The 26,011-nt window shown below is 42.9% G+C and overlaps 1 protein-coding gene across 21 annotated transcripts in view; it reads left to right on the forward strand.

Moving 5' to 3' along the window:
* Nucleotides 1-26,011, forward strand: part of BICD1 (BICD cargo adaptor 1) — a 136,439-nt gene that overhangs the window by 33,707 nt on the left and 76,721 nt on the right. For all 21 annotated transcript variants that reach the window (XR_014012705.1, XR_014012706.1, XM_081212008.1 and 18 more), the window contains exon 2: nt 24,631-24,843. Coding sequence is in view for 19 of the 21 variants with exons in the window: in XM_081212008.1 (XP_081068134.1) it covers nt 24,631-24,843 (213 nt within the window). In the remaining 2 variants the exon portion in view is untranslated. The remainder of the gene's footprint in view (nt 1-24,630; nt 24,844-26,011) is intronic.

The raw sequence follows: 26,011 nt of genomic DNA on the forward strand, positions 1-26,011 counted from the left end.
ACAAACACAAGTGAGTGAGAAGGTTACAGATTTTATTCCAAACAGCAAGCAATATACAGTGGTACTGAGGCATAATAATAATAATAATAATAATAATAATAATAATAATAATAATAATTTATTTGTACCCCGCCCATCTGGCTGGGTTTCCCAGCCACTCTGGGCGGCTTCCACAGAAACCAAAAAGCACTAAAATATCATACATTAAAAACTTCCCTGAATAGGGCCGCCTTAAGATGTCTTCTGAATGTCAGGTAGTTGTCCATCACCTTGACATCCGATGGGAGGGCATTCCACAGGGCGGGCGCCACTACCGAAAAGGCCCTCTGCCTGGTTCCTTGTAGCTTTGCTTCTCGCAATGAGGGAACCGCCAGAAGGCCCTCGGCACTGGACCTCAGTGTCCGGGCAGAACGATGGGGGTGGAGACGCTCCTTCAGGTATACTGGGCCGAAGCCGTTTAGGGCTTTAAAGGTCAACACCAGCACTTTGAATTGTGCTCGGAAACGTACTGGGAGCCAGTGTAGGTCTTTCAAGACCGGTGTTATGTGGTCTCGGCGGTCACCAGTCTAGCTGCCGCATTCTGGATTAGCTGTAGTTTCCGAGTCACCTTCAAAGGTAGCCCCACGTAGAGCGCATTGCAGTAGTCCAAGTGGGAGATAACTAGAGCATGCACCACTCTGGCCAGACAGTCCGCAGGCAGGTAGGGTCTCAGCCTGCGTACACGGTGGAGTTGGTAGACAGCTGCCCTGGATACAGAATTGACCTGTGCCTCCATGGACAGCTGTGAGTCCAAAATGACTCCCAGGCTACGCACCTGGTCCTTCAGGGGCACAGTTACCCTATTCAGGACCAGGGAGTCCTCCACACCAGCCCGCCCCCTGTCCCCCAAAAACAGTACTTCTGTCTTGTCAGGATTCAACCTCAATCCATTAGCCGCCATCCATCCTCCAACCGCCTCCAGGCACTCACACAGGACCTTCACCGCCTTCACTTGATCAGGAGCTTCTCCCTGCTTCTAAATTAGGCATCTGAGAGGATGAAAGCATGGGATGAAGAATCAGGAATGGATTTGTGTGACATGACTGTGAGCTCCATTCTGGCATTGAGAACATAATTCTATGAGTACAGCCGTACCTTGGCTCCCAAATGCCTTGGGAGTTGGAACGTTTCAGCTCCCAAATGATCAAAAACTGGAAGTGAGTGTTCCGGTTTTCAAACGTTCTTTTGGAAGCTGGGACTTCCTGCTGCCAATCAGAAGCTGCGCTTTGGAAGTCAAACGTTTTGGAAGTCGAACGGATTTCCAGAATGGATTCTGTTCGATTTCTGAGGTACAACTGTACTTTGTGCTTCTTCTCTGCCACTATTTTCCAGCTGGCTCTGGTTGGTATATATAGCAAGTTTGAAGTCTGCCCACCCCTACCTTTAATCTTGTCCACTCTAATATCCAGCACAAACTTATTGTTCTTATTACTGATCTTTACCACCTTATCTGTTTCTGTCAAATTCCAGTTTATCCAAGCTTTTGCTCTTGCAGACCTACCACCCTAAACTGTCCAAAGAGTTCCTCCAATAGAGAACTCAGGCCATCCTCTTTTTTTGCCTCTTATACCTAATATGCCTGCTAGAAGACCTGTGCTGGGTTGTCAAGCCTGTTGGCCTTCAAATGTTGTTAGACTCCAGCTCCCATCAGTCCCAGTCAGCATAGTCAGCATAGTTAGGGGTAATGGGAATTGTATTTTAGTAACACCTGAATGTTAGCCACATCTGACCAATTGGCCTCCTTCTCATCCTTCTGATGCCTCCTACCTCTTCCACAAAGTCCTTGGTTCAGCCCCTTATCCCTCATTTCCAGCTGAAATTAAGCCTTAGTCTCTGCAACTGCATTTCCACATATCATTCCCTCGTTATTCTGGCATTCCCTCCTCTCTCCCTGTTATATCCTTCTCTGTTGAACTTTGGGGCAGCTGCTTAAGGCAGGGCCTGGATATCTTTTATGGTACTCTATGCAGTGTCATGTGCATTGATGGTACATTAATAAAAATTAACAGTAACAAAATAATAATGTCCTTTCCAGCATTGAGCAGCTGTTAAGAGTAGATATGGATTGCTTTTCCCTTCTGGGATATATGCCTTTCACAATATTAGTAAGTACTTCTGAATACAAAACTGAGAACAAATTTTCTTACTGAATTACAGCGAACAGTTACGTTGAGTGTTACCTTGTGTGAACTGAAGTACTGCATAACAAACAAGGATATTATACTCTCAGATGACAGGATGAAAGGACATTAGTGAAATCAATATTCCATTAGAGATGCAGAGTCCATTAACAGTATGTCAATATGACAGATTATTTTCCATCAATGCTGACATCACAGTCCTATATACATTTTCCTGGATCTCCATGAGATAACTGTTCCCTTCACTTAGACCTGTTATTATGGTGTCTCTTGGAGAGGTGCACTATGCATTCCATGAATAGTTAATCTTTTTCAGTCTGAGGGCTGCACTGAAAGTCAACCACCTTCCAAGGGTTAAATTCCAGAGGTGGGAATGGCCAATACACCTCCAATGCAAACAAACCCACACATGCCGTCTACACACTCACCACACATGCAGAAATAGTTCTTTCACTCACTTACATACACATGCCACTCTCATTTTAGCTTTCCCTCTCTCTCTGAAGAGCCATGGGAGGAAGATGAAATGCTTGGTAGTTTATTGTTTAACTCTTATGAATAAACCATGACCTTTGATTTGAACAACACACTAAGCCAAACCATAAGTTAGTGCAGTGCAGTGCAGCAACAAAACTCGCTACAATATGCTCACAAACAAAGTGGCTGAAATACGTTCACATGCTCACTCTATCCCATGGTTTGGCATAGTGTGATATGTGAACCAGACCGTAGTCTGACCTGGAATAAGACAGAGACCTATCTTCTCTTTACTGAAAGAAACAGAAGCTTTCTTACATGATCACACTGCTGCTCCCCCCCCCCACTGTCATCAGGCCCCCACTCACCACAACCAGACAACGCTGCCATGACCAGTCAATGCCCTGTGCTAAATGTGCTACTCAACACTCAGCTCACATCCATGTTGCCGTTCTTGATTCCACACAATACAATGTTGTCTGCTCTGGATGGGAGCCAAGTAGCACATAGACTACTGTGCAAAAGTGCTGCTTGATGCAGCACTTTTATTTATCTACTGTGCAAAAGTGCTGCTTGATGAGGCACTTTTACTGATCTGTGCACACAAATATTTAGCTTATTTCTGCACACAAAGAGGAATGCACTGCAAATTATACCACACCATACTCTGAAGGAGCAGAGGAAGTACAGTTACAGATTCACATACACAGAAAGATTTAAAACAACCAATCATGGCTTTCCATGGTATACACGGCCTTTTATGGCACATTACATTACCCAACTTCTTGGGCATGTGTATTGTCTTCAGCCTAATCTTTGTGGGGTAAGCATGGACAACTGTTTGTATATTAATCCTTATGTCAAGAGAATCCAGTCAAGCAGTTTGTTTCTCTGGTAGGGATCCTGAATAAAAACAATACTAAGAAATACAAAGCAAAGCTCTTCCTTTAGCAATCAGACAGTTTTACCACAAACCACGGCCTTTTCCTGTTACTTTCTTCATACATACTGTCCCAGCGAAAACAAGCTAAAGAGCAATTCACAATAAAATGGATTCTTCTTCAACTTAAAAATTGTCACTAGCAGGAAGTACCTGGTGCTGCCTGGGAATAAAAAAGGGGGGGTAATTTTTATATGAATTTTATATGGCTGTTGTAATGTGTTAGTTTTAGGGCTCTGCATGTACACACATGCACACACACACAAACTGAGGGCTCCAACCTGACCTGTGGGACACCTGATCTTGTTCTGAATCAATTTGGGAGGGAGGCTGTTAAAGTTAAATTATGGTTTATTTGGTCCACCATCTTGATTCAACATAGTGTCTGACATCCAAACATGCACAAAAACTGCTTCGTACACCTCAGGAACCTTCATTCTGAGTTGGTTGACAATATCTTCAGAGCATCTAAATTGGCATTGATTGGAAACGTTTCCCCAATTTTGGCGCAGCTATGTCAAACTGGGTGATGATATCTGCAGATGTATCCTAATCAGTGCTGTTTGGATGCTTAACACCAATTTGGATGAAGTCACACTGAAGTCATGTTTCAGTCCACCATCTTGATTCAAAATGGCACCTGGTATCCAAATGTAGATGAAGATTGCCACATCACCTTTGGGAGCCCTTGTGCTGGCACAGGTTGGAACCATCATGCCAGATTGGGATGGTTCTTTAGAGCCATACAAATTGGTACAATTTGGTTCCGGCACAACAAATTTGGCCCACTCCCACCAAATGAGGTGATGATATCTTCAGAGGCATCCAAGTTGGACCCACCATGTCAAAAATTGGGCAAAGTCATGCCAAAGTCACATTTTGAACTGCCATCTATATTCAGAATGGCAGCCGGCATCACAACATTGATGAAACTACTGCCTCCACCTCAGGAACTTTCATGCCAAGTTTAGTGATGATAAGAGAGGGATCTGAATGCAAAGACAGCAGACAGAAAGACAGGCAAACCATTTGCCAAAATATAAAGATTAGAAAAATGAACATATATGTTAACGTGATGCATAATGTCAACCCATGATGTACTTGCAGATGCACAACCCATTATTATTATTTTTTGCCATTTGGTCTCAAGCTGTTCCATTTTATCTGTTTGCTTACATATAGACAGATGGCTTTTCTAACCTTCTCACTGGGATTCAGCTCATTAATTCATCCCATTTCTGTTGATTTGCTTTGTTAATAAAACAAGCAATAAGCACTAAGTTCAGACTCCTTGGTTCTGCCATGATTCTCATCAAATAACTCCCTTAGGACTGCTCTGTCTACTGCCCGGATACTGCATTTCCATAGAGAGCAATTGCCCTTGCCTGTATATCCCAGTGCAGTACAGTGTCACCAGTTTTAGCAATTCAGCAGAACAATCTTAACCCTTTCCCAACTGAAATTAACCTTGTTTTCAAGATTGTTTTGAGGCATCTGATCAAGACCTGCATTTTTAAAATGAGCTTAAATATATATATATTTGTAAATGTTTTGTATCTCTCATGCCAGGCAGAAACCAGCTGGGTGCTTTGGCAGATGTTTATCTTCCTAAACAGGGCCCCACTGATCTATAAGCAGTGCCTCAGGGTTGTAAAAGGAAATTACAGGCTAGGAGCAAAAGGTCACACTGACCATACAAATTACAGAATACAATCAAGCTGCAAAGACACAATTAAGAATTGGTAAATAGTGAAATTTATTGTTTAACAGATAATATACCATGTGCCTCCCATCAGAGAGCCACATCTTCATAAGGTTAAAGGGCAAATGGGAACAGCAGCTGGCTGGGAAGACCAAGAGGCTTCTCTCTGAAGTTGCTTCTGGAAACTGTTTTTATTAAAGTTCCTTTTTTACTTTGAAAAGACCTTTCCTTCTAAAAATCTATCTATGTTATGTATGAAATATATTGGCTTAAATGTAATTATGCAAAGGATTTAGAAAGTAAGAAATGTTAGATTCTTATGTTAGATTCTTATTTCATTGATGGTGTGTGAGAAGGTGAACCCAAGATCTCTGTTTAAGATAAAATTAGAACAATTAGCCATCTGTTTTGGAGTGAATAGGGCAGCAGGGGCCAAAGGTGATCTTGTAATTAAGGTGCCTTGTTGAGGCAAATGTAAGATATATGGCTACTTGTTTGCCATTTATAGATAGAAGGAAATATAGCTCTTTGTCTCCCATAAAAGGTAATAGGAAATGGGTGTATCTTTTATGATTGGTTCTAGCAAACAGCCAATAGGAATTTCAACCAGGCTGATTGGACAGAGGCAGCCAAAGGAGGAGCAAGGGGGCTGGGCTGAGGGAATATAAGTGCTGGCCATCAGGGCTGGAGTGGGCAGAGCTTTGGTAACTATATACCACTGTGTCTCTCATTTATTTGTCTGACAAATAAATTATTATTTTAATTTCTCTATTGCTGCATTGAATATTTCATTCCAGCTAAGCGTTAACCACAAGCAGGGTGCTACAGTTTCCTATATAAGAAGTCTAAAGTTGCATTTCTAGCTGAGGTTTGGCCTTTATCTGGCTTGCTTTGGAGATTTATTTTGTTTTCAAAACTATGATGTAAGTTAACAAAACGTTTACATATGCTATTTACCAAAATTTAACAAAACGGGGAAAAACCCAAAATGTTTACATATGTAACATGTATTTCTGTATAAAAGTCATCGCTCCCTGCATATTATATGACCTTTAAAAATGGTAATTGCTATGTGGCAATACACATGTTATGATTCATGTGGAGCAATTTCCCACATCAGTCTTGATATTTCTCTGTCTTTCAAGCACAGGACATACAGCAATAATTCAGCTATATGAACAATCTATCCAGTAATATTCAACCTTTGTAGAAGCAGGATGCACTTCCAATTACAGCATGTAACATGGAACTACTTTTACTGTTTTAAACTTACATGTATATATTAGAGCCTAGAGACAAAAAGGGCTCCTGTCGTGGGTGGAGCAGAGGGGGGCAGCTGACTCCCCAGAACAAGTAAAACAATAGAAATACTTAACTAACTGACCAATCACGTTGGTTCTGTCCCCCTAACAAAAGTCCTGGTTAAGCCCACCTCTCCTGTATATTTTAGAAGTTACATAGAAGAAACATCTTGGCATTTCTCCTTGAAGTGAAAAGTGGTATATTAATTTCTTTAAGAATAAAAACAAGAATAATAATCTGTTGTACAGGGCCAGGGGCAGTGCATCCTGTTTTGCCATTTTCTTAAAAGAAGAAACTTCATTAATTTTTGAAATAAGGACAAAATATGAACAACATGAAAGATGCTGTTACAAGGGGGGGGGGATAGAATGGATAAGAGGGAAGGGAAGAAAAGGGAAAATAACATCCTAAATTCATGTAATACATCTTTTATAATCACAATCTAAGGCATCAAGAAATCAGTTTACCGTAATCTTCTAAAATACATCCTCTCCAAGCTTTCCCCCTCACTCCCCTTCCCCAATGCTGCAGTGGCTGTCTGTCTCCTGAGTTGCCCTAAGAAGGGGCTCCTGCCTTTGCCATGGCTGTCGGCACCACAAGCCTGCCTTCTTTTTTGCTTTACACCTAGTGATGCAGGGATACATTTTTTATTTATACATACATTTACATATTCTTTTTGTGCATATATATAGGGAGAAAGAGAGATCAAGAACGAGAGCTAGAGGGACAGCATCTTTATTTAAATGTTCTACTTTTTTACGTCATCTCTCGCTATATTTGGAGTAGATTCTATTTTTAAGTATATGCGGTTGGAACCCATCCCTTACTTCTGCGAGGAAACACTTCAGATCAGAAATCTTTTGAACGCACAGTAGAAGTGTTCTGCCAAAAGTAGGGTTTCTTTTCCAGATCCGTACACAATTAACACTGATGTGGTGAAGGATAAAGATTTTATGCAACAGCTAAGAGAAACTATAGAGCAAGATTAATTATGCTTATGTCCCTTCTGTTTTTTTTGAGAACCCCTCAGAGAATGACAACAGACAGACCCTTAAAGATGGAGCTCACTGATACGCAACAGCTTTGGTCTGTGATAAGGTTCTGTCTTATATACTATTATGTTCACATTGATCACACCTGCTATATGGATTATACTTCAGTGACCCTGACATACCACATTCAAACATTCTTGCAAGTGTGAAGGATTGCTTTATACAGTGGTGCCTCGCAAGACGAAATTAATTCGTTCCGCAAGTCTCTTCGTCTTGCGGTTTTTTCGTCTTGCGATGCACGGTTTCCCATAGGAATGCATTGAAAATCAATTAATGCGTTCCTAGGGAAACCGACTTCAGACCAGGTCCGGGGACAGTCTGTCCCCGGACCTCTTCTGAAGGCTGGGGACTTCTCCGCTGTCCGGGGCGATTTAAAAGCCCCTGGGAAGGCAGGCAGGGGGGACAAAGACTTTTGCCCCCCGCCAGCCTTCAGAAGAGGTCCTGGACCTCTTCTGAAGGCGGACGGGGGGCGAAAGTCTTTGCTCCCCCCCTGCCTGCCTTCAAAAGGTGTCCCCGCGGCGGCGGGAGGTGTCCCCTGCCCCCCGCCCGGCTTCGGAGCACCGGGAGAAGCGATCTCCCTGCAGCCCCTTGCTGCAAAAGACGTCCGGGGGAAGCGGGGAAGCGAAGCGCTTCGCTTCCCGCTGCCCCCGACCTCTTCTGAAGCAAGGGGCTAGGGGGAGATCGCTATCTCCCCCCAGCCCCTTGCTTCAGAAGAGGTCGGGGGCAGCGGGAAGCGAAGCGCTTCGCTTCCCGCTTCCCCCGGACGTCTTTTGCAGCAAGGGGCTGCAGGGAGATCACTATCTCCCCCCAGCCCCTTGCTTCAGAAGAGGTCGGGGGCAGCGGGAAGCGAAGCGCTTCGCTTCCCCGCTTCCCCCGGACGTCTTTTGCAGCAAGGGGCTGCAGGGAGATCGCTATCTCCCCCCAGCCCCTTGCTTCAGAAGAGGTCGGGGGCAGCGGGAAGCGAAGCGCTTCGCTTCCCCGCTTCCCCCGGACGTCTTTTGCAGCAAGGGGCTGCAGGGAGATCGCTATCTCCCCCCAGCCCCTTGCTTCAGAAGAGGTCGGGGGCAGCGGGAAGCGAAGCGCTTCGCTTCCCCGCTTCCCCCGGACGTCTTTTGCAGCAAGGGGCTGCAGGGAGATCGCTATCTCCCCGCAGCTCCTTGCTTCAAAAGAGAAGACCCGCTGTCCCCGGGGCAAGCTTCGTTTTGCGAAGCAAGCCCATAGGGAAATTCGTCTAGCGAGGCAACTCGAAAACGAAAAAACCTTTCGTTTTGCGAGTTTTTCATCTCGCGAGGCGTTCGTCTTGCGGGGTACCACTGTATATGGCAAGTGGCCAACACAGATAACTTCTAAAACTATCCAGATATCCTCTACCAGGTGAAACCATGAGACACAAGCTGTACCATTTCAGCATGTAGCTAGCTAACTTTTAGAGAATAATATGTGATAAAAACATAATTAACTACTATTAATAAATAAGATACAATATTCATAAGTTGAATAGCTCGTTCACTGCTAGCACTCTTTCATCAGGTACTGATGAGATGGCGGCAGGGGGAGAATTTCCTTTGAGGTCCAAACTCCCTTACTTGAGTACTGTTACTTTTAGGAGCCCAACAGTATCTGTTGCAGGAGGCTGTTAGCTAGTTTTAACTTACTTTTTTTTAATTGATCACACTTACTTATTGATTAAAACTTGTGGTCATGATAGCATTTTCTCCCAAGATACTTGTTAAAGAAGTTATAGTGTAAATCATTTACAAGAAAATCCAGCTCCTAAAAAGTCAGAGTTGTTTTCAGCATAGCACTACGTTGAGCAGTCCATCAGAACATGGATTTCTCACAGCAGAACATTCTTCTCATCTCCCTCTGTGCCTTCCTGGTCTGTTCTGGGCTTTCTCCAGAAGTATGCAAGGCTCACTTGGGGGGAGGAGGTGGGGATGAATCCCCTTGTGCTACCACAAAAAATAATTAAATACTGCCCTCAGTTTTTCATTGACAAACAAAAAGCTGCTTTGGTGTGATGTGCTTTGTTAGTCAGTGTACAGTGGCAGGTAGTTTTGCTGGTTACAGTCCCATGCCTAGAAAGCATGGGTCTGAGCAGTTTTCCCCTTGACCTGCACTTTCTAGGCTTGATCCATGCGGTTTTGCCCTTGCTCTGCTCCTTTCTAAGGGAAAACCCGCTCTTTAGCTCTAAATTGGAACAAATCACAGTCCACAGAAAAGCTGAATCCTCCTTCCATCGAACACTGGTGGGCGGTAAGGAAATTTTACCATCAAGAAATATGCATTAGTGGGTGCTAGGTATAAAAAGGTTGACTACCCCTGGTCTACAGTATATTCTTGGTTCTATGATTAAGGCTAAAATGAGACTGAAAATTAATTTGTTCAGGAATATTAGAGGATCACATCTGACCTGTTTACAAGGCTTCGGGACGTGGTAAAGGGCATTGTAAAGCAATGAAGATTATCTTTGCCCATGGAATTAAAACATAATAATTCATTTCTATGCCCCAAGAAGCTGAGATAGATAAATCCTAAGCATCACTACATAAAGGATGCTGGTTGTCTGTTCTTAGACTAATCCTGACAAATGTCTGTTGGCTGAAGTAGTGAGGGAAAGCTTTTTATTTGCGCAGTAGATTAAAACAGAAGCCCCTTTGTCAAGAACCAAATTGTTTTGAGTGTCTTGAAATACAACAAATACCTCCCCCTGAACTGAGGGAGCTGATGTGTCTTCAAGTGTTCCCTTGAGCTGGGACAAGTCCACATTCTTTTAATGCTTTGCTGCTGGTACTTCCTCTCTCCTCATCCCTGTCTGGCGCATCTGATGCCACAGAATGGCTGTTGAAAGCTCTGTTGAGAATGGGAAGGTGTCTCTTGCTTCTTTGAGTAAAATAATCGGAAGCTTTCATGCTGGTATCTTGTGTTTCTGGTAAGTCAGAGTTGCACTGACATTAGTAGGTGGCAGGGAGGATTCAGTATATGCTGTTGTGATAGGAATTTTATGGTCTTAGATATATGGTAATGTTCATAACTGCACATACATAGATCAACACAGGAAGACCAACCTGGAACCATTTTGATTCCTAAACTGACCAAATCCTTTCTCTGCAAGGTTAAACTGGAAAAGCCTCCCCATTGTCTCTTTCCTCACAAATCCTGTCTCAAGGATATGTCTGTTTGAATAAGGTGTGAGCCTGTGACCTGGCCCAGGAAATAAGTATTTTACCACTACAAAAGAATGGCCAGGCTCCCCAGGAAATCCAATCAAGTAACCTGCTAGACAGGAGATAAACAACAGGAGAAAAACAATATTAAAATTTCTGTGATGTAGGTGGGATGTATCTGAGGGGTGGTCTTAGGTTACACCCCTTCTGTGATGTATGCATAATGTTTCTGTGGGTGGTCTTGATCTAGAGAATGGGAATTTCAAAAGTCTTTATAAGCCCTTGCACGGCATTTTAAGGGGGTCCTCTTCCTCTCCTGCGTGTGAGGGGAGCACCCTGTTGCAACAGATCAATAAAGATCAGGCTTACTAGCTGCTTTGCTTCTCAATATTCTCTGGTTGGCCTCTGTTATTTTCTCCTACCAATAGGGAACCTATGTAAGGACTCTATATGGGCTCTTGGATACCCCACAAGGGAAAAGGGCATATTTTTATTTACAACACTGTCATACAAATATCAGGGAAGGGCTGTAGCTCAGTGAGTGGTAGAGCATCTGCCTTGCAAGCAGAAGGTCTCGGATTCATTCCTTGCCATCTCCAGGTAAGGCTGGTAAAGACTCCTATATGAAATCCTGGGAAGATGGTGGCAGTCAGCGTAGGCAATACTGAGCTACACAATCCAATAGTCTGGCTTGATATAAGACTGCTTTTTATGTACACTGGGGTAGCTTTGTGCAAGTTGTTTATTCTAGTTATTGTGCAGTTCAGAGTGAGCGATGGGGTCCCAGATAATGGACATGCTTAGCCTAGATCAGGAATTTCCAAACTGTATGTGGGGCACACTAGTGCACTATGGGAAGACTGATACTGTACAAGAAGAAATAAGTTTAATTATTGATAGTCAACATTCATCAGAGATGTTCCTGTTGGCTCTTTCTAAAAAAAAAAAAAAATTCTATCAGCAAATTGTCCTGCCACATCTCTGTATCAGCTGCGATTGGATCATTCATTCACTTCTGATATGAATTTGCAGTAGAATTATCTGCCTCAGAGGTAGAGAAAGTAGTGAAATTGTGCTTCTCTTGTCAGCTGTTTGGCCTTGCCCATCATGTTGTCAACTCTAGCTGTTCATAAATGATAGGTTAATAATGATGTTGTCATACATTAAAGTGTCACTTATAAAGAATGTGATCTGTATAGGCAGTAAGGGCATGTAGTGAATGCCGATCTCTGCCATGTTTGCCTGTGGAAACGTACCAAAGAATCTGCATAGACTCCAGTTCATTAAGCAATTTAGCAGAGGAAGCACTTAAGATTGAGGCTACTAGTTGGGTGCTTTAATTCTCACCCGAAGATAACTGAAATACAAAGCCTTTGTATCAGCTTTTTATTTCTAGTAGTGACTGCAAAAGTAGAACAATCAAGATTATAAAAAAGCTTCACAGAGGTGTCAGTAAATGTGCACTGGCTGCCTTGAGTAAGATAAAATAAAGGTAAATGATCCCTGGACAGTTGAGTCCAGTCAAAGGCAACTGGGGTGCGGTGTTCATCTCGCTTCAGGCCGAGGGAGCCGGCATTTCTCCACAGACAGCTTTCTGTGTCATGTGGCCAGTAGGGAGGTATGACCCAACACAGATCCTTTGTAGTTGCATCTGGTGATATATGGGGCCAGCAGTGAACATTTGTAATGCACACAATGAACAGGTATTTGAATTAATGTGTAAAGCATATAATATGTGAAGAACCTATTGTTTTATAGCACATTTAGTTACGTTAAATAACTGTTGTTTACAGGTCTAGTTTACAGCTGATGGGTATCAAACCGTCCTTGAGTTAGGAACTTCACCTGCATGCGAAGCCCACAGTAGCTTGGATTTGTTTTTCTTTTCTCCTTTTGTTTTCTATAATGCATGCTCTTATTAAAAGACCCCAGGATTAAGGAACTCACAAATAACCTTCTGGCCAGGTTTCTGGAAACTGGTAATGAAAGACTGCTGGCATATGTAATTCTGTAGCACCCTGCTTGTGGTTAACGCTTAGCTGGAATGAAATATTCAACGCAGCAATAGAGAAATTAAAATAATTATTTATTTGTCAGACAAATAAATGAGAGACACAGTGGTATATGGTTACCAATGCTCTGCCCTTCTAGCCCTGATGACCAGCACTTATATTCCCTCAGCCCAGCCCCCTTGCTCCTCCTTTGGCTGCCTCTGTCCAATCAGCCTGGTTGAAATTCCTATTGGCTGTTTGCTAGAACCAATCATAAAAGATACACCCATTTCCTATTACCTTTTATGGGAGACAAAGAGCTTTATTTCCTTCTATCTATAAATGGCAAACAAGTACCGTATTTTTCGTCCTATAGGGCGCACCGGCCCATAGGACGCACCTCGTTTTTTGGGGGGGAAATGAACTAAAAAAAATTATTTTCCCCCCCTCCGCCCTGGCTGCCGCCCCAAGCCTTGCGCTCACCTGCCCGAAGCACGGGGCACCCTCCGGAGGGCTCCCCGTGCTTCGGGTGACAGGCTGCCGCCCAAAGCCTCGCGCGCTTGGCGGGACCTCCTGCTGGGCGGGCAAGGCTTGCGGACACTCGCGGGGGCTGCAGGCTGCTGCCCGCAAGCCTTGTGAGCCCGCGGGAACTCCCACCGGGCTTGCAAGGCTTGCGGATAGCTTCCTGTTGCCTGGAGAGCGAGAGGGGTCGGTGCGCACGGATGCCTCTCGCTCTCCAGGCTTCAGTGAAAGCCTGCATTCGCCCCATAGGACGCACACACATTTCCCCTTCTTTTTTGGAGGGGAAAAAGTGCGTCCTATGGGGCGAAAAATGCGGTAGTCATATATCTTACATTTGCCTCAACCAGGCACCTTAATTACCAGCTCACCTCTTGCCCTCCTTGCCCTATTGCCCTCCCAAACAGATGGCTAATGGTTTTAAATTTTTATCTTAAACAGAGGTCAGAGATCTTGGGTTCACATTCTCACGCATCATCAATGAAAGATCTCCTTCTTTGGAGGTCTTTAAGCAGAGGCCTGACAACCATATGTCAGGAGTGTTCTAATGGTGTTTCCTGCCCGGCAGGGGGTTGGACTCAATGGCCCTTGTGGTCTCTTCCAACTCCATGATTCTATGATTCTATGAAATAAGAATCTAACATAAGAATCTAACATTTCTTACTTTCTAAATCTTTTGCATAATTACATTTAAGCCAATATACCGTATTTTTTGCACCATAACACTCACTTTTTTCCTCCTAGAAAGTAAGGGGAAATGTCTGTGCGTGTTATGGAGCGAATGCCTGTGGGTGGCGGGGGGGATCTGCTGCAGTCGTGAGCAGAGGATCCATGGTTCCCCTTCCTTCCCTCCTCCGTGGTTACAAAGCATGGATCCACATGGATCCTCAGGATTTTTGCATTGAGCTACTCCAAACTCACTGTCAGATCACATGTCTGTGGCCACAGCATGAACCACAAAAATCATATATCCACTATTTCGTTTAGAATATTTTTTTTCTTGTTTTCCTCCTCTAAAAACTACGTGCGTGTTATGGTCTGGTGCGTGTTATAGAGCGAAAAATACAGTATTTCATACATTAACATATATAGATTTTTAGAAGGAAAGGAAAGGTCTTTTCATTATTTTTTTTAAAATCATATTTATTAAAGTTTCCAATATAACAGAAGAGAAAAGAAAGAAAAGAAAGAAATATATTTAAAACCTTACTTTCATTACCTTCTTTCTAGGACTCCCTTCTCCCCCTCCCGACTATATTCCCCTTTCATTAATTTGGTTCCACAAGCTCTCACTCCCAGTTTGAAACTTAATATGTTTAACCCATTAGCCAATTTAAATTATACAATTTTACCATCACCCCTCATCTTTAACAGAAAAAGAAAAAAGATTTTTCCCCAAGATCTGCCCCAATTTCCTTCCACGAATTCCCTTTTTTTAAAAAACATGTCAGATCAAAATACCATAATATAGAAAAGTTATATAAAGAAATAGAAAATAAGAAATATAAGTAAATTCAAAAAGTTGGTTATATAGCCTTTGGATTCCAAAGCTCCCCCCTCCCTTCCCCGGTTTGGATTCCCATGTCCATCAGTCTATATGTTGTCAGCCTGGAGGTCTCAAGTCCATAGCCAAATTTTTCCCCTTCCGCCTTGCCGGTTTTCTTTTAATTTGTTTATTTTAATGATATTTAGCTTCCAAAAAATCCAGTCTAATAGAGGCCTTTAATTTCCTTGGTCTTTGTTGCTCCTCCCATTGTTCTTTCCGTGTCGTAGTTAGTCCTTTGTTCTTTTTATTTCTTACTTTCTCAGGTTTCTTGTCTTGTTCAGCTGCTAAAACGTTCTTATTCCGAGATCTGGTATCTCTACAGAGGTTTGTTATTCAGGAACAAAAACTTACGTCCAGTCCCTTCCTTTCTTCAATAGAAAATTCTATTGTCTCCTTTTAATGTAAACACCCCTGTAGACAAAATACTATTTCAGTTTTGCAGCTTTCCCAGAAGATTAGTCCTGTGCCAGTCCCAGAGTAATTTTCCACGTACGACCGCTTGTAACGTCCCGAAACCCCTCTAGGGGGATTGCAGTAACTTTGTATCCTCTAATCCAAAAGTCAACTTGTTGTTCATTATTTTCCGACAGTTTATATCCATATTATGTCAAATTGTAACAGAATTAGCCAGCAAAATCCTTGTAACAAAGTCCTCTTTATATTCTCCAACTTTGACAGTTACTTTGACAGCTGTCAAAGTCTCCATCTCTCTTCGCCAGGTTCTACGAATCACCCCGGTTCCCAGGGGGGGTTGCATTTTCCCTCTCACCCTCCACTCTTCTCCTCCAGCACAATTCTTGTAATTTCACATCGTGGAATTAATGATTTTTATCAGCAATAAACTTCTCTTTCGATCTTGGTTACCCAGTCCTTGTTTTAGAATGTTTACAATCAGGGGGGGACTGACTTCCTTTTTAGATCACCCCCGCTCGTGCCGAATCCGAAAAAAAATTTCTTTTTTTCTCCTTTTGTACCCGGTTTCCCAATTACTCACGGGTTGTTGTTGATAGCCCGAATTTCAAATGGAAGAAGCCAGCGCTCTCCGTCGAATGGCATGCGGCTGCGCTCGGCAGGGGAAGCGATAGACCCAAAGCACCACGCCACTCCCTGGCACCCGATCCAAAGCCTTTAAAAAGGCTCCTTCACGAGTTGGGAGGGCGCTAGCGGTGCCAGCTGGGTCCCCATGTCCACGGGCTCCGTGCCCGTGGTTTTTAAGGGTCCCCGCGTCGCCGGCGCGGTAGGACCCAGCCCCTGCCGAGCAGACTCCCTCCGGAGCTCGGAGGGAGTCCGCCATTCAGCGATGGCGCCAACCCGGAAGTCAAAGGAAAGGTCTTTTCAAAGAGAAGGACTCAGTAAAACATCTTCGAAAGCAGCCTTTTAGTTTACAACTCTTTCCTGGCCAGCTGCTTTTTCTATTTGCCCTTTTAACCTTTGGCTCAAGTCTCTAATGGGAGACACATGGTATATTATCTGTTAAACAATAAATTTCACTATTTACCAATTCTTAATTGTGTCTTTGCAGCTTAATTGTATTCTGTAATTTGTATGGTCAGTGTGACCTTTTGCTCCTAGCCTGTAATTTCCTTTTACAACCCTGAGGCGCTCGTCTCCTGCTTATAGATCAGTGGGGCCTTTGTTCAGGATGAGCATCTGCTAAAGCACCCAGCTGCCTGGCATGAGAGATTGAGAGATACAAACATTTATAAATATATTTTTAAGCTCATTTTAAAATGCAGATCTTCATCGGATGCCTCAATGCTAGATATGACATATGAGACTATTAAATTTTATAAATAATTAAACACAAAGCTTGTTACATGCAGTAATAAATAAAAAATGAAACATGAAGGTAGGATGTGTTATGACAAGGAAAGTGAGGAAGGAAGAAGATCTGTTTTTTGTCTTTCTTTTAATTGCCACATCACTATTCTTTAAATAGCATGTGCCTTAGCTTGATACCATTTAGCTTGATTTTATTTATCAATCAGGAATGAGTATTACATTAGGAAAAATAAGTAATAAAAATAGTTTTGATACATACTGATGATAGAAAAGCATGCACAGAGCGAGAAGCACAAAATTAGTGCTTCCATTTCTAAAATTGTCTGGAACATAGACAATTTAGTAGTGGAGATTCTAAATTAATTGCACAGTTCTTACAGAAGCAGAAAACCAATGGTAAGCAGAAAAACGTGTTTTTTAGGTGCTCAGCATATGTTGCTATGTTAGCATTTTAGTTTTTAATAAAAGAGCATTGCTTGGTGGGCTGTTTTCAAAATAAAGCCTATTTAGCAAATTTGCACGAGCTTCAGATGGATTCCAAAATGTACATGGACTGGATTTTGCATGTACCATGTCTTCCATTTTACTTGCTGGTCATCTGAGGGATAATGGGCAGGGATTCACTCCCAGAATTTTTTGGGGGGATTGGGGCGAATCAAAAATATTTCAAAAATAATTTGAAAGCTTGAATACTTTTACCAGGAGAGTAAAGCCCAATAAGTGCTGCATTTATACATATCAGTGGTATACAGCTAACATTGGGCAAATGTCCCAGAAGTGGGGAAAAGGAAGACCCAGGTAACTACTGACCGATGAACTTAATATCGTTATCACAGAAGGTCCTAGAACAGATAATTCAACAGTTGGTCTGTGAGCATGTAAGAAAGGATGCTATAATTACTAAGACCCAGCATGGGTTTCTCAAAAATAAGTCATGTCAGAATAATCTGATTTCTTTTTTTGATGGAATGACAAACTTGGTGGATCAGGGAAATGATGTGGACATAGTGTATCCCCCATGATACTCTTATGCACATTAAGTGATGTGTGAACATGGCCAGTGTCTACTACCATTTCAACTTTCCAGTTCAATTATTTTCTAAAATAAATTTTCTTGCTATATTTTCTTGCTATATCAAGAAAACAGTGTTTTATGCATCATTTTTTCCAAAGTAAAAAAAAAGGTTATAATGAAAATGCAGCTAATCAACATATGCAGCTAATCAGTAAGTGTGAGAGAGTGTGCTTCATGTTTGTAGTGGTGCCAGTTTCAAATAAGCTTTTTTGAAGATAAGGAATATTTTAAGTAGCATTTTTCCATTACTAATTTTATGCACTTGAAAATAGTATTTAGAATTCCGCTCCACCGACCCAATATCCCACAGCTGCTTTGAATAAATGGACTGCTGCCATGGGCAGGAGACATCCAAGATTGTGTAGTTATGTGGCAACTATTACAAATAAGCTTGTTAAAGTTAAATTTGTATTCAGAGCTGCTGATTTTTATATGCAAAATGCTCGTCAGATTGACAGGTGGGGAGAGGACCCATATAACACCTGGCATAAATCTCTTTTTCCCCTGCCCAGCACAGGAGGAAAGTGAGCAAGCTGCGCAGGGAGAAAGTAGTCTCTATGCCTATGGTCTGGCATCTGTCTGTATTGCTGTACTGAAACAGAAGAAAGAAAACCCATTTCCCCCCTAATTTATAGAATAGTCACGATGGTTTCAGTGTTTGTTTGGTTTGGTTTTTTTAAATAGGAATTATATAGATTCCTAAAGGGGTAACCATGTTAGAATTTTTCAGGAAAAGACTCCCTCTTCCCTAAAATATACACTTGTACATGAGAATATTTAATGTATGCATTTAATGATGAGGAGCAGATGGGGTTCATCAAGCTGGGAAGGCAGCCCATCTAGGAGAAGAAAAACTCTGATCTGAAACCTCCACTACCTTGCAGAGTATTTTTGGGAAAAGAAAAGACTAAGGAGTAAACCCTACACAAATCCAGAGTGGAGTCCCTAAGATGGTTGAATGGCGCCTTGTAGGTCTCCTTCCAGCAACTCCTGCAGCCAAGCTGTTTTGCTCTGCTTTCCTTTGGACCACATCAGTGAGGCCAAGGGCATCTGGGCAACTCAGGATACACCGGGCTTGTACCCAGGGAGCTCACTTTGGTGCTGCTAATGCAGCAGTTTGACTTCATCCTCAGAGGCACACTGCATTGTCTATAAAGACAAACAGATGCCAACAACAACAAGAAGCAACTGATGAAGTGGACTGTCCCATTCGCAAAAGCCTATGCCATAATAAATCATAGAATCATAGAATCATTGAGTTGGAATAGACCACAAGGGCCATCGAGTCCAACCCCCTACCAAGCAGGAAACACCATCAGAGCACTCCTGACATATGGTTGTCAAGCCTCTGCTTAAAGACCTCCAAAGAAGGAGAAAGTAGGCTCATGGCTTGCCTACTACTTTTTGCTAAGTTATAGAACAAAGCTTGGCTAGAGCTTGCAGTTTGTCTGAAGGAAGACAAGCCAGGAGCCAGGGTTTGACAACAAGTGGCACTTAAAAGCAGCACAAGGGGCTCTTGCAAGCTGCGTGTGATGCTTTGAGGTCCTGACATCACTGTGTCAGATTTGACACCACTGTGTCAGATTTGACATCATTGTGTCAAAGCCCCACTTCCTGTCAAATTTGGTTCATGGGAGGCTAGATCATATTTCCTACTTCTGCAATAAGCCATGATTTGACCTATTGTTGCATACAAACCAGGTCATTGAGAAGCTCATTGTTGGATATGAGCATTATCTGGTGAGCAGCTTGAATGGCTTTTCTGTGCTTTGTTAAAGTTTGCATTTATCATGTTATGCTGTATTTGTAGTCCAACCATCTATTTCTCTTACATACTAGGAGGATATTTTGCTATGAAAAGAAAATCTATAACTCATCTTGGACTAATAGATTTGTTCCCAGCAGAATATAAGAATTTCTGTTTGTCACAAAGGTAGATACTTTCTTTCCCTTAATAACAGCCATTCTGGGAAGCCAGATATGTCATTCAAATGCTTCCCATGCCTTTTAGAATATATTGGCATGAATCCCAGATAGAGTTATCTGTTATAGTTTTGGTAACCTGCGTTGGTAAGCTCAAGACTGGAATACTGCTATGCTCTCTATGTGACACTTGCCTTGGGGCTGCTCTGGGCATTCCAGATTGTGCTGAATTCAGAGAGTAGACTTCTGATGGGGGGGGCAGATGACTGACAGCTTGTGACACCTTTGCTGCCCATATGCTGCTGGACCAAGTTTAAAGCTCTTGTGTTGATATGAAAAGCCCCAAACAATTTGGATCCAGTATACTTTAAGGATTGCCTGAGTCCTAGTATCCCAACTCAGGCACCGAGGTCATCCAGAGCACTAGTGCTAGTTTCCCCCCATGTTAGAGGCCAACTGTGTCAATGGTCCCATACTGTGGTGTACTCTTCCATCAGACATGCTCACTTTTGACATTCACATGTCCTTTGAATTAATTTTTATGCCAAAAGGCCTAGCCAGTTCTTGATTGTCCATTTATTTTAAAGATTATTTTGTACTGTGTTTTAATAGCGTATTATGTTTTATTGCATGCTTATTGTTCTGTACTGCCTTGCTGTTTTATGATATGGTGGTATACACTTTGGATAAACAAACCATGGTCTAGCATGTTGTGTGATCCATGGCAATGTGACATTTTGAACAGAGGTCTGCTTTCAGACAATATTGAAATGTGAACAGTGAAGATAAATATGTTGGACTTTCAAATAAAGAACAATTTTACTTTATTCATAATATTTAGAAACATTAATGTTATTTTTGTAGCCTTCTTTCCTCTGCCAATTCTCTTTTCTAACTTTCACATAAAACTTCCTTTAGCGATTTGATCATAAATGTAAGGACATGTTTCCCCATTAAACCTTTGCATGCTAATAGTTAATGGTTTAACTGTTTGGCAAAAATCCAGCTCTTTTGCATGAATATTGTTATGCTCTCAGAATATGGATATTTCTTATACCCTTGATATGTGTGCATGCATAATCTCTAGCATTATTGAGAGGTATTTGGCAGACACAAAGAAAAAGCCACTCTAGCAGTTCAGTGGTACTCTAGTAGTTACATATTCAAAAGGCAATATGCATTAAAACTAGTGTTTAAAGGAAAAATGATATATTCACTTTCATTTCTCTTTAACTCATCCTTGGTACAGTTTTCATTATGCTATATATCAAGCAGCAGTAAAAAGTACAGGGATATTTTTTTAAGCACGTGTAACAGGAACTCACTAAGTTGTGACTTGAATGTATATTTTTTTGTGAAACAGTAAAATCATTTATTATTCATAGCTGTCAACCAGTTAAATCCATCCGGTTACTCAGTTGTTGTACTTAGGCTAGAAAGCTGGTGACTATGGTACCAGCACATTGCTGGAGAACATGCTGCAACAGCACCATTGCAGGGACAACCCAGCAGCCTGGGAGGTAGATATAGTAGCTTAATTATATTGATAAAAATTAAGAGAATTATTATTCAGAGAGCTGCTTTGTCTAGTTCAGCTGCTGTTCCTATTTGCCCTTTTAACCTTTGGCTCAAGTCTCTAATGGGAGACACATGGTATATTATCTGTTAAACAATAAATTTCACTATTTACCAATTCTTAATTGTATCTTTGCAGCTTAATTGTATTCTGTAGGGTCAGTAACCTAGTAACCTTTGCTCTCAGCCTGTAATTCCCTTTTTACAACTTTGAGAATTTTGGCTCCTTCTATAAATAAATCAGAGGGGCCCTGTTTAGGAAAACATCTGCCAGCACCCAGGCAGCCTGGCATGAGAGATTGAGAGATACAAACATTTATAAATATATTTTTTAAGCTCATTTTAAAATGCAGATCTTCATCAGATGCCTCAGCTGTAGAGACCAATATGGGAGATACTGTTGTAGCTGGGGCAGATGAAGGTATTCTCCCAGGGATCATTCTGTCCTGTCTGTTCAATAATTACCTAGGAGCAACCTGGTCAGGAGCAACCACTAAGCATCAGGTTCTTTCGATTCTCAGTAAATGGAGGACAGGTAAAGCTAAAGGTACCCCTGCCCGTACGGGCCAGTCTTGCCAGACTCTAGGGTTGTGCGCTGATCTCACTCTAGAGGCCGGGAGCCAGCGCTGTCCGCAGACACTTCCGGGTCATGTGGCCAGCGTGACAAGCTGCATCTGGCGAGGCAGCGCAGCACACGGAAACGCCGTTTACCTTCCCGCTAGTGAGCGGTCCCTATTTATCTACTTGCACCCGGGGGTGCTTTTGAACTGCTAGGTTGGCAGGCGCTGGGACCGAGCAACGGGAGTGCACCCCGTCGCAGGGATTTGAACCGCCGACCTGACGATCGGCAAGTCCTAGGCGCTGAGGTTTTACCCACAGCGCCACCCGCGTCCCTAAATGGAGGACAACAAACTTTTAAATAGCAGAAGAAAACTTTATTAATTACTAAAATAATAAGCACAGAAACAGAAACAGGTGCTGATATACAAAGTAAAGATAATTAAAGGATATAACGGAATACTTAAAGATAAAGTTGCAAAGCTAGCTCAGCCATGTGTCATTCCTGCCATGGGGGACCCTAACTACAACGGCTGATGGCACCCCTTATCAGGCCAGTGTGAGGTGCCAGACGCTCCTGGAAAGCCCATGGCCGAAGTACCATTGAATTGCTGGAGCTGGGGCCTTATACAGTGGTGCCCCGCAAGACGAACGCCTCGCAAGACGGAAAACCCGCTAGACGAAATGGTTTTCCGTTTTGGAGGCGCTTCGCAAAACAAATTTCCCTATGGGCTTCCTTCGCAAGACAAAAGCCCATAGGGAAATCTCCGGGACAGCGGGGAAGCGCAGCGCGTCTTCCCCACTGTCCTCGGACCTCCTCCGAAGGCTGGCGGTGGGGCAGAGAGACCTCCTCCCGCCACCAGGCTTCGGAAGGCTGCTCCGAAGGCTGGCGGCGGGAGGAGGTCTCTCCGCCCCACCGCCAGGCTTCGGAAGGCTGCTCCGAAGGCTGGCGGCGGGAGGAGGTCTCTCCGCCCCACCGCCAGCCTTCGGAAGGCTGCTCCGAAGCCTGGCGGCGGGAGGAGGTCTCTCCGCCCCACTGCCAGGCTTCGGAAGGCTGCTCTGAAGCCTGGCGGTGGGGCGGAGAGACCTCCTCCCGCCGCCAGGCTTCGGAAGGCTCCTCCGAAGGCTGGCGGTGGGGCGGAGAGACCTTCTCCCCGCGCCAGCCTTCGGATGGCTGTCCTGAAGACTTGCGGTGGGAGGAGGGTTTTCCTTCCCACCGCCAACATTCAGAATGCTGTTCTGAATGTTGGCGGTGGGGAGGAAAAACCCTCCTCCCACCGCAAGCCCCGGGAACAGAGGAGAAGCGCTGCGCCCCTTCCCCTCTGTTCCCGTACCTGTCCTGAAGGCTTGCGGTGGGGAGAAAAGCCCTTCTCCGCACCGCCAGCCTGGCAAGCGGTTTCCATAGGAACGCATTAATTGATTTTCAATGCATTCCTATGGGAAACGATGCTTCGCAAGACGAAAAACTCGCATGAAGAAAAAACTTGCGGAACGAATTAATTTCGTCTTGCGAGGCACCACTGTATAGTGTCTGCAGAGGCCCTCTGGCAAGATTACATAGTCTTTGATACAGATGTTAGTGATGTCATTCAGAGTTCAGCCAAAGGCTGTCTTTGAAGTGAGCTAGTTCCTTTGTTATCATGCTTCTTATCTCTGCCGCTGGCTAAGCCATTACTTTATGCTGGCTATGCGTAGATCATAGCACATAAGATTAATGCCTAAGAATAACAGTTAAGTTTAAACAGGAGCACCACCATCTGGTGCCTCTTCCCTGGCACTACACATTCCTCCTCTGGTCACTGCTATGGATGAACAACTTGGGAGTATTGAAATCAACATTAAAAGTCCCAGTTGTGTTGAAATTTAACAATCTTAGTAAGTTAGTTTTAACACTCAAGTGTCTTCTGGAAATACCAACAGCAAACCCACCAAGTGTCCCTATTTTCCAGGGACACCCCTAATTTAGAGAAGCAGTCGCAATTTCTGATTTGATCCCAGAACATCCCGCTTTTCCTTAGGATGTTCCTATTTTCATTGGAGAAATGTTGGAGATTATGGAGTTATCCAACCCTTGAGCTGTCTGAAAGCAATCCTGTATAGGGAGGTTTTTTAAATGTTTAATGTTTACTACTACTATTACAACATTGCTTTCCACCCATCACATATGTAGGTGAAAAACATATTTATGAATGTGTGTGTGTGTGTGTGTGTGTGTGTGTGTGTGTGTGTGTTCAAACCATATGACGTTTGTCTAAGTGTTGTAGAAGGGCATGTTTCAAAGAGAATTGACCTGATTTTTGTAAGATATCCAGAACTTAGTTTCCAGCTTGGTGTAATCTAGTTCTGCAACTGTGATATATTTTAATTGTTTTCATTGTTATTATTGTTTATGAAAAATCTGTTTTGCAGTTATTCAGTTAATAGTGTTTGCTTGGGGAATCTCTTACACCTGTTTAAGAAACATACATATTTTCAATCTGTAATTAATTGATCACACTGATTTGTATGGGATATCTTTTGCTTAGCTTCTGCTATTGATCATTTATGTGGTTTATGTCTTACCCTTCCTTACAAGGTGCTCAAGGTGGGAGATAGGCTAGGCTAAGAGATAGGGAGTAGGCCAGTGTTATCAAGTGAGCTTCATAGCTGAGTGCAGATTTGAACCTGAGTCTGACCAGCACTAATCCAGCATTCTAACTTCTATGAATATTCAGATTTTTTTCTTATTTCTAATGACAGTAGCATTTTATATAGTGACAGTTAGTCTCTCAAATTATACAGCACATCCCTAAGGACATTTATATTTTTTCATTTCAATAGTCCTTTTTTTTACTCTTGCAGGCATTTGGACAGTCATTCTCCGTACACCGCAAAGTAGCTGAAGATGGTGAGACACGTGAGGAGACACTCCTCCAGGAGTCTGCATCCAAGGAAGCCTATTACCTAGGGAAGATTTTGGAAATGCAGAATGAATTGAAACAAAGTAGGGCTGTTGTTACCAACGTTCAGGCAGAGAATGAACGACTGACGGCGATTGTGCACGACTTAAAAGAGGTAAATCCGGTTAAAAAGTGGTGTGAGATGTAGACTGGATTCTAATTACAGTTTGTTTAAAATGTAGCATTGTATTTCCATTTTTAGGCCAATTAAAAGTAGTCACAGGTTTGTTTAGATTCCATCTGAATGAAGACAATGCTATGCCAAACTAGAACAATTCATGACTTAATCTCTTTAAGCAGAATACCACAACATTTTAGCAATAAGCAGATAGGTAAAGGTAAAGGACCCTTGGATGGTTAAGTCCAGTCAAAGGCGACTATGGGGTGCAGCGCTCATCTCACTTTTCAGGCCGAGAGGGCCGGCATTTGTCCACAGACAGCTTTCCGGGTCATGTGGCCAGCATGACTAAACTGTTTCTGGCACAACGGGACACTGTGACAAGTGGCTGAGCGCACAGAAACATCGTTTTACCTTTCCACCGCAGCAATACCTATTTATCTACTTGCACTGGAGTGCTTTCAAACTGCTGGGTTGGCAGAAGCTGGGACAGAGCAATGGACCACCATTGAGCGGATTCAAAATACCAACCTTCTGATCAGCAAGCCCAAGAGGCTCAGTGGTTTGGACCACAGTGCCACCTGTGTCCCTGTTAATAAGCAGATAATAAAAGCACACACAAAGGATTTCCCCTCTCCCCTACATTGCTGTCCCTCTGGTTTAGACAGGTGGTCAGTCCCTTTACCCTAGTGGAAGAGAACAAAGATGAATCAAGTCTCCAGACAATCAAGGCCATGTCTGCTGTTTGGTTTTGCAGAGAGCAGAGTCAAATACTCATGGTGGTACTTGCAGGTTTTCTTTATGCTTTCTGTGTGTGCTTGTCCACTTCCTTGGTGCTCTGATCTGGCTCCAGTCCAGGCTCATTTTTATAGGCAATCCATCACACACATTGACCAGTATAAGGGTGTATAAAGATCAGCAGCAATTTCCTCTAGCAGCAGTTCTCACAAGTGTCTTTGTACATGAAGTGGCTGTGTAGGTGTGGCCAACCTGGATGCCCGAGACATGACAATAGACACACTTTTTCATTTTCCATGTTGCAACAAGCATACAAATTATTTGCACAATAGCTAAATCATCCAATCTGTGGCTAGTTCCCTCTTTTCCAAGATGTATTAGACTTCTGCTTCATCATAGCTTTAATCTAAATCCCAGCCTTGCAGGT

Source organism: Podarcis bocagei (assembly GCF_964188305.1).
Source record: "Podarcis bocagei genome assembly, chromosome: 10".
Lineage (NCBI taxonomy): Eukaryota > Metazoa > Chordata > Lepidosauria > Squamata > Lacertidae > Podarcis > Podarcis bocagei.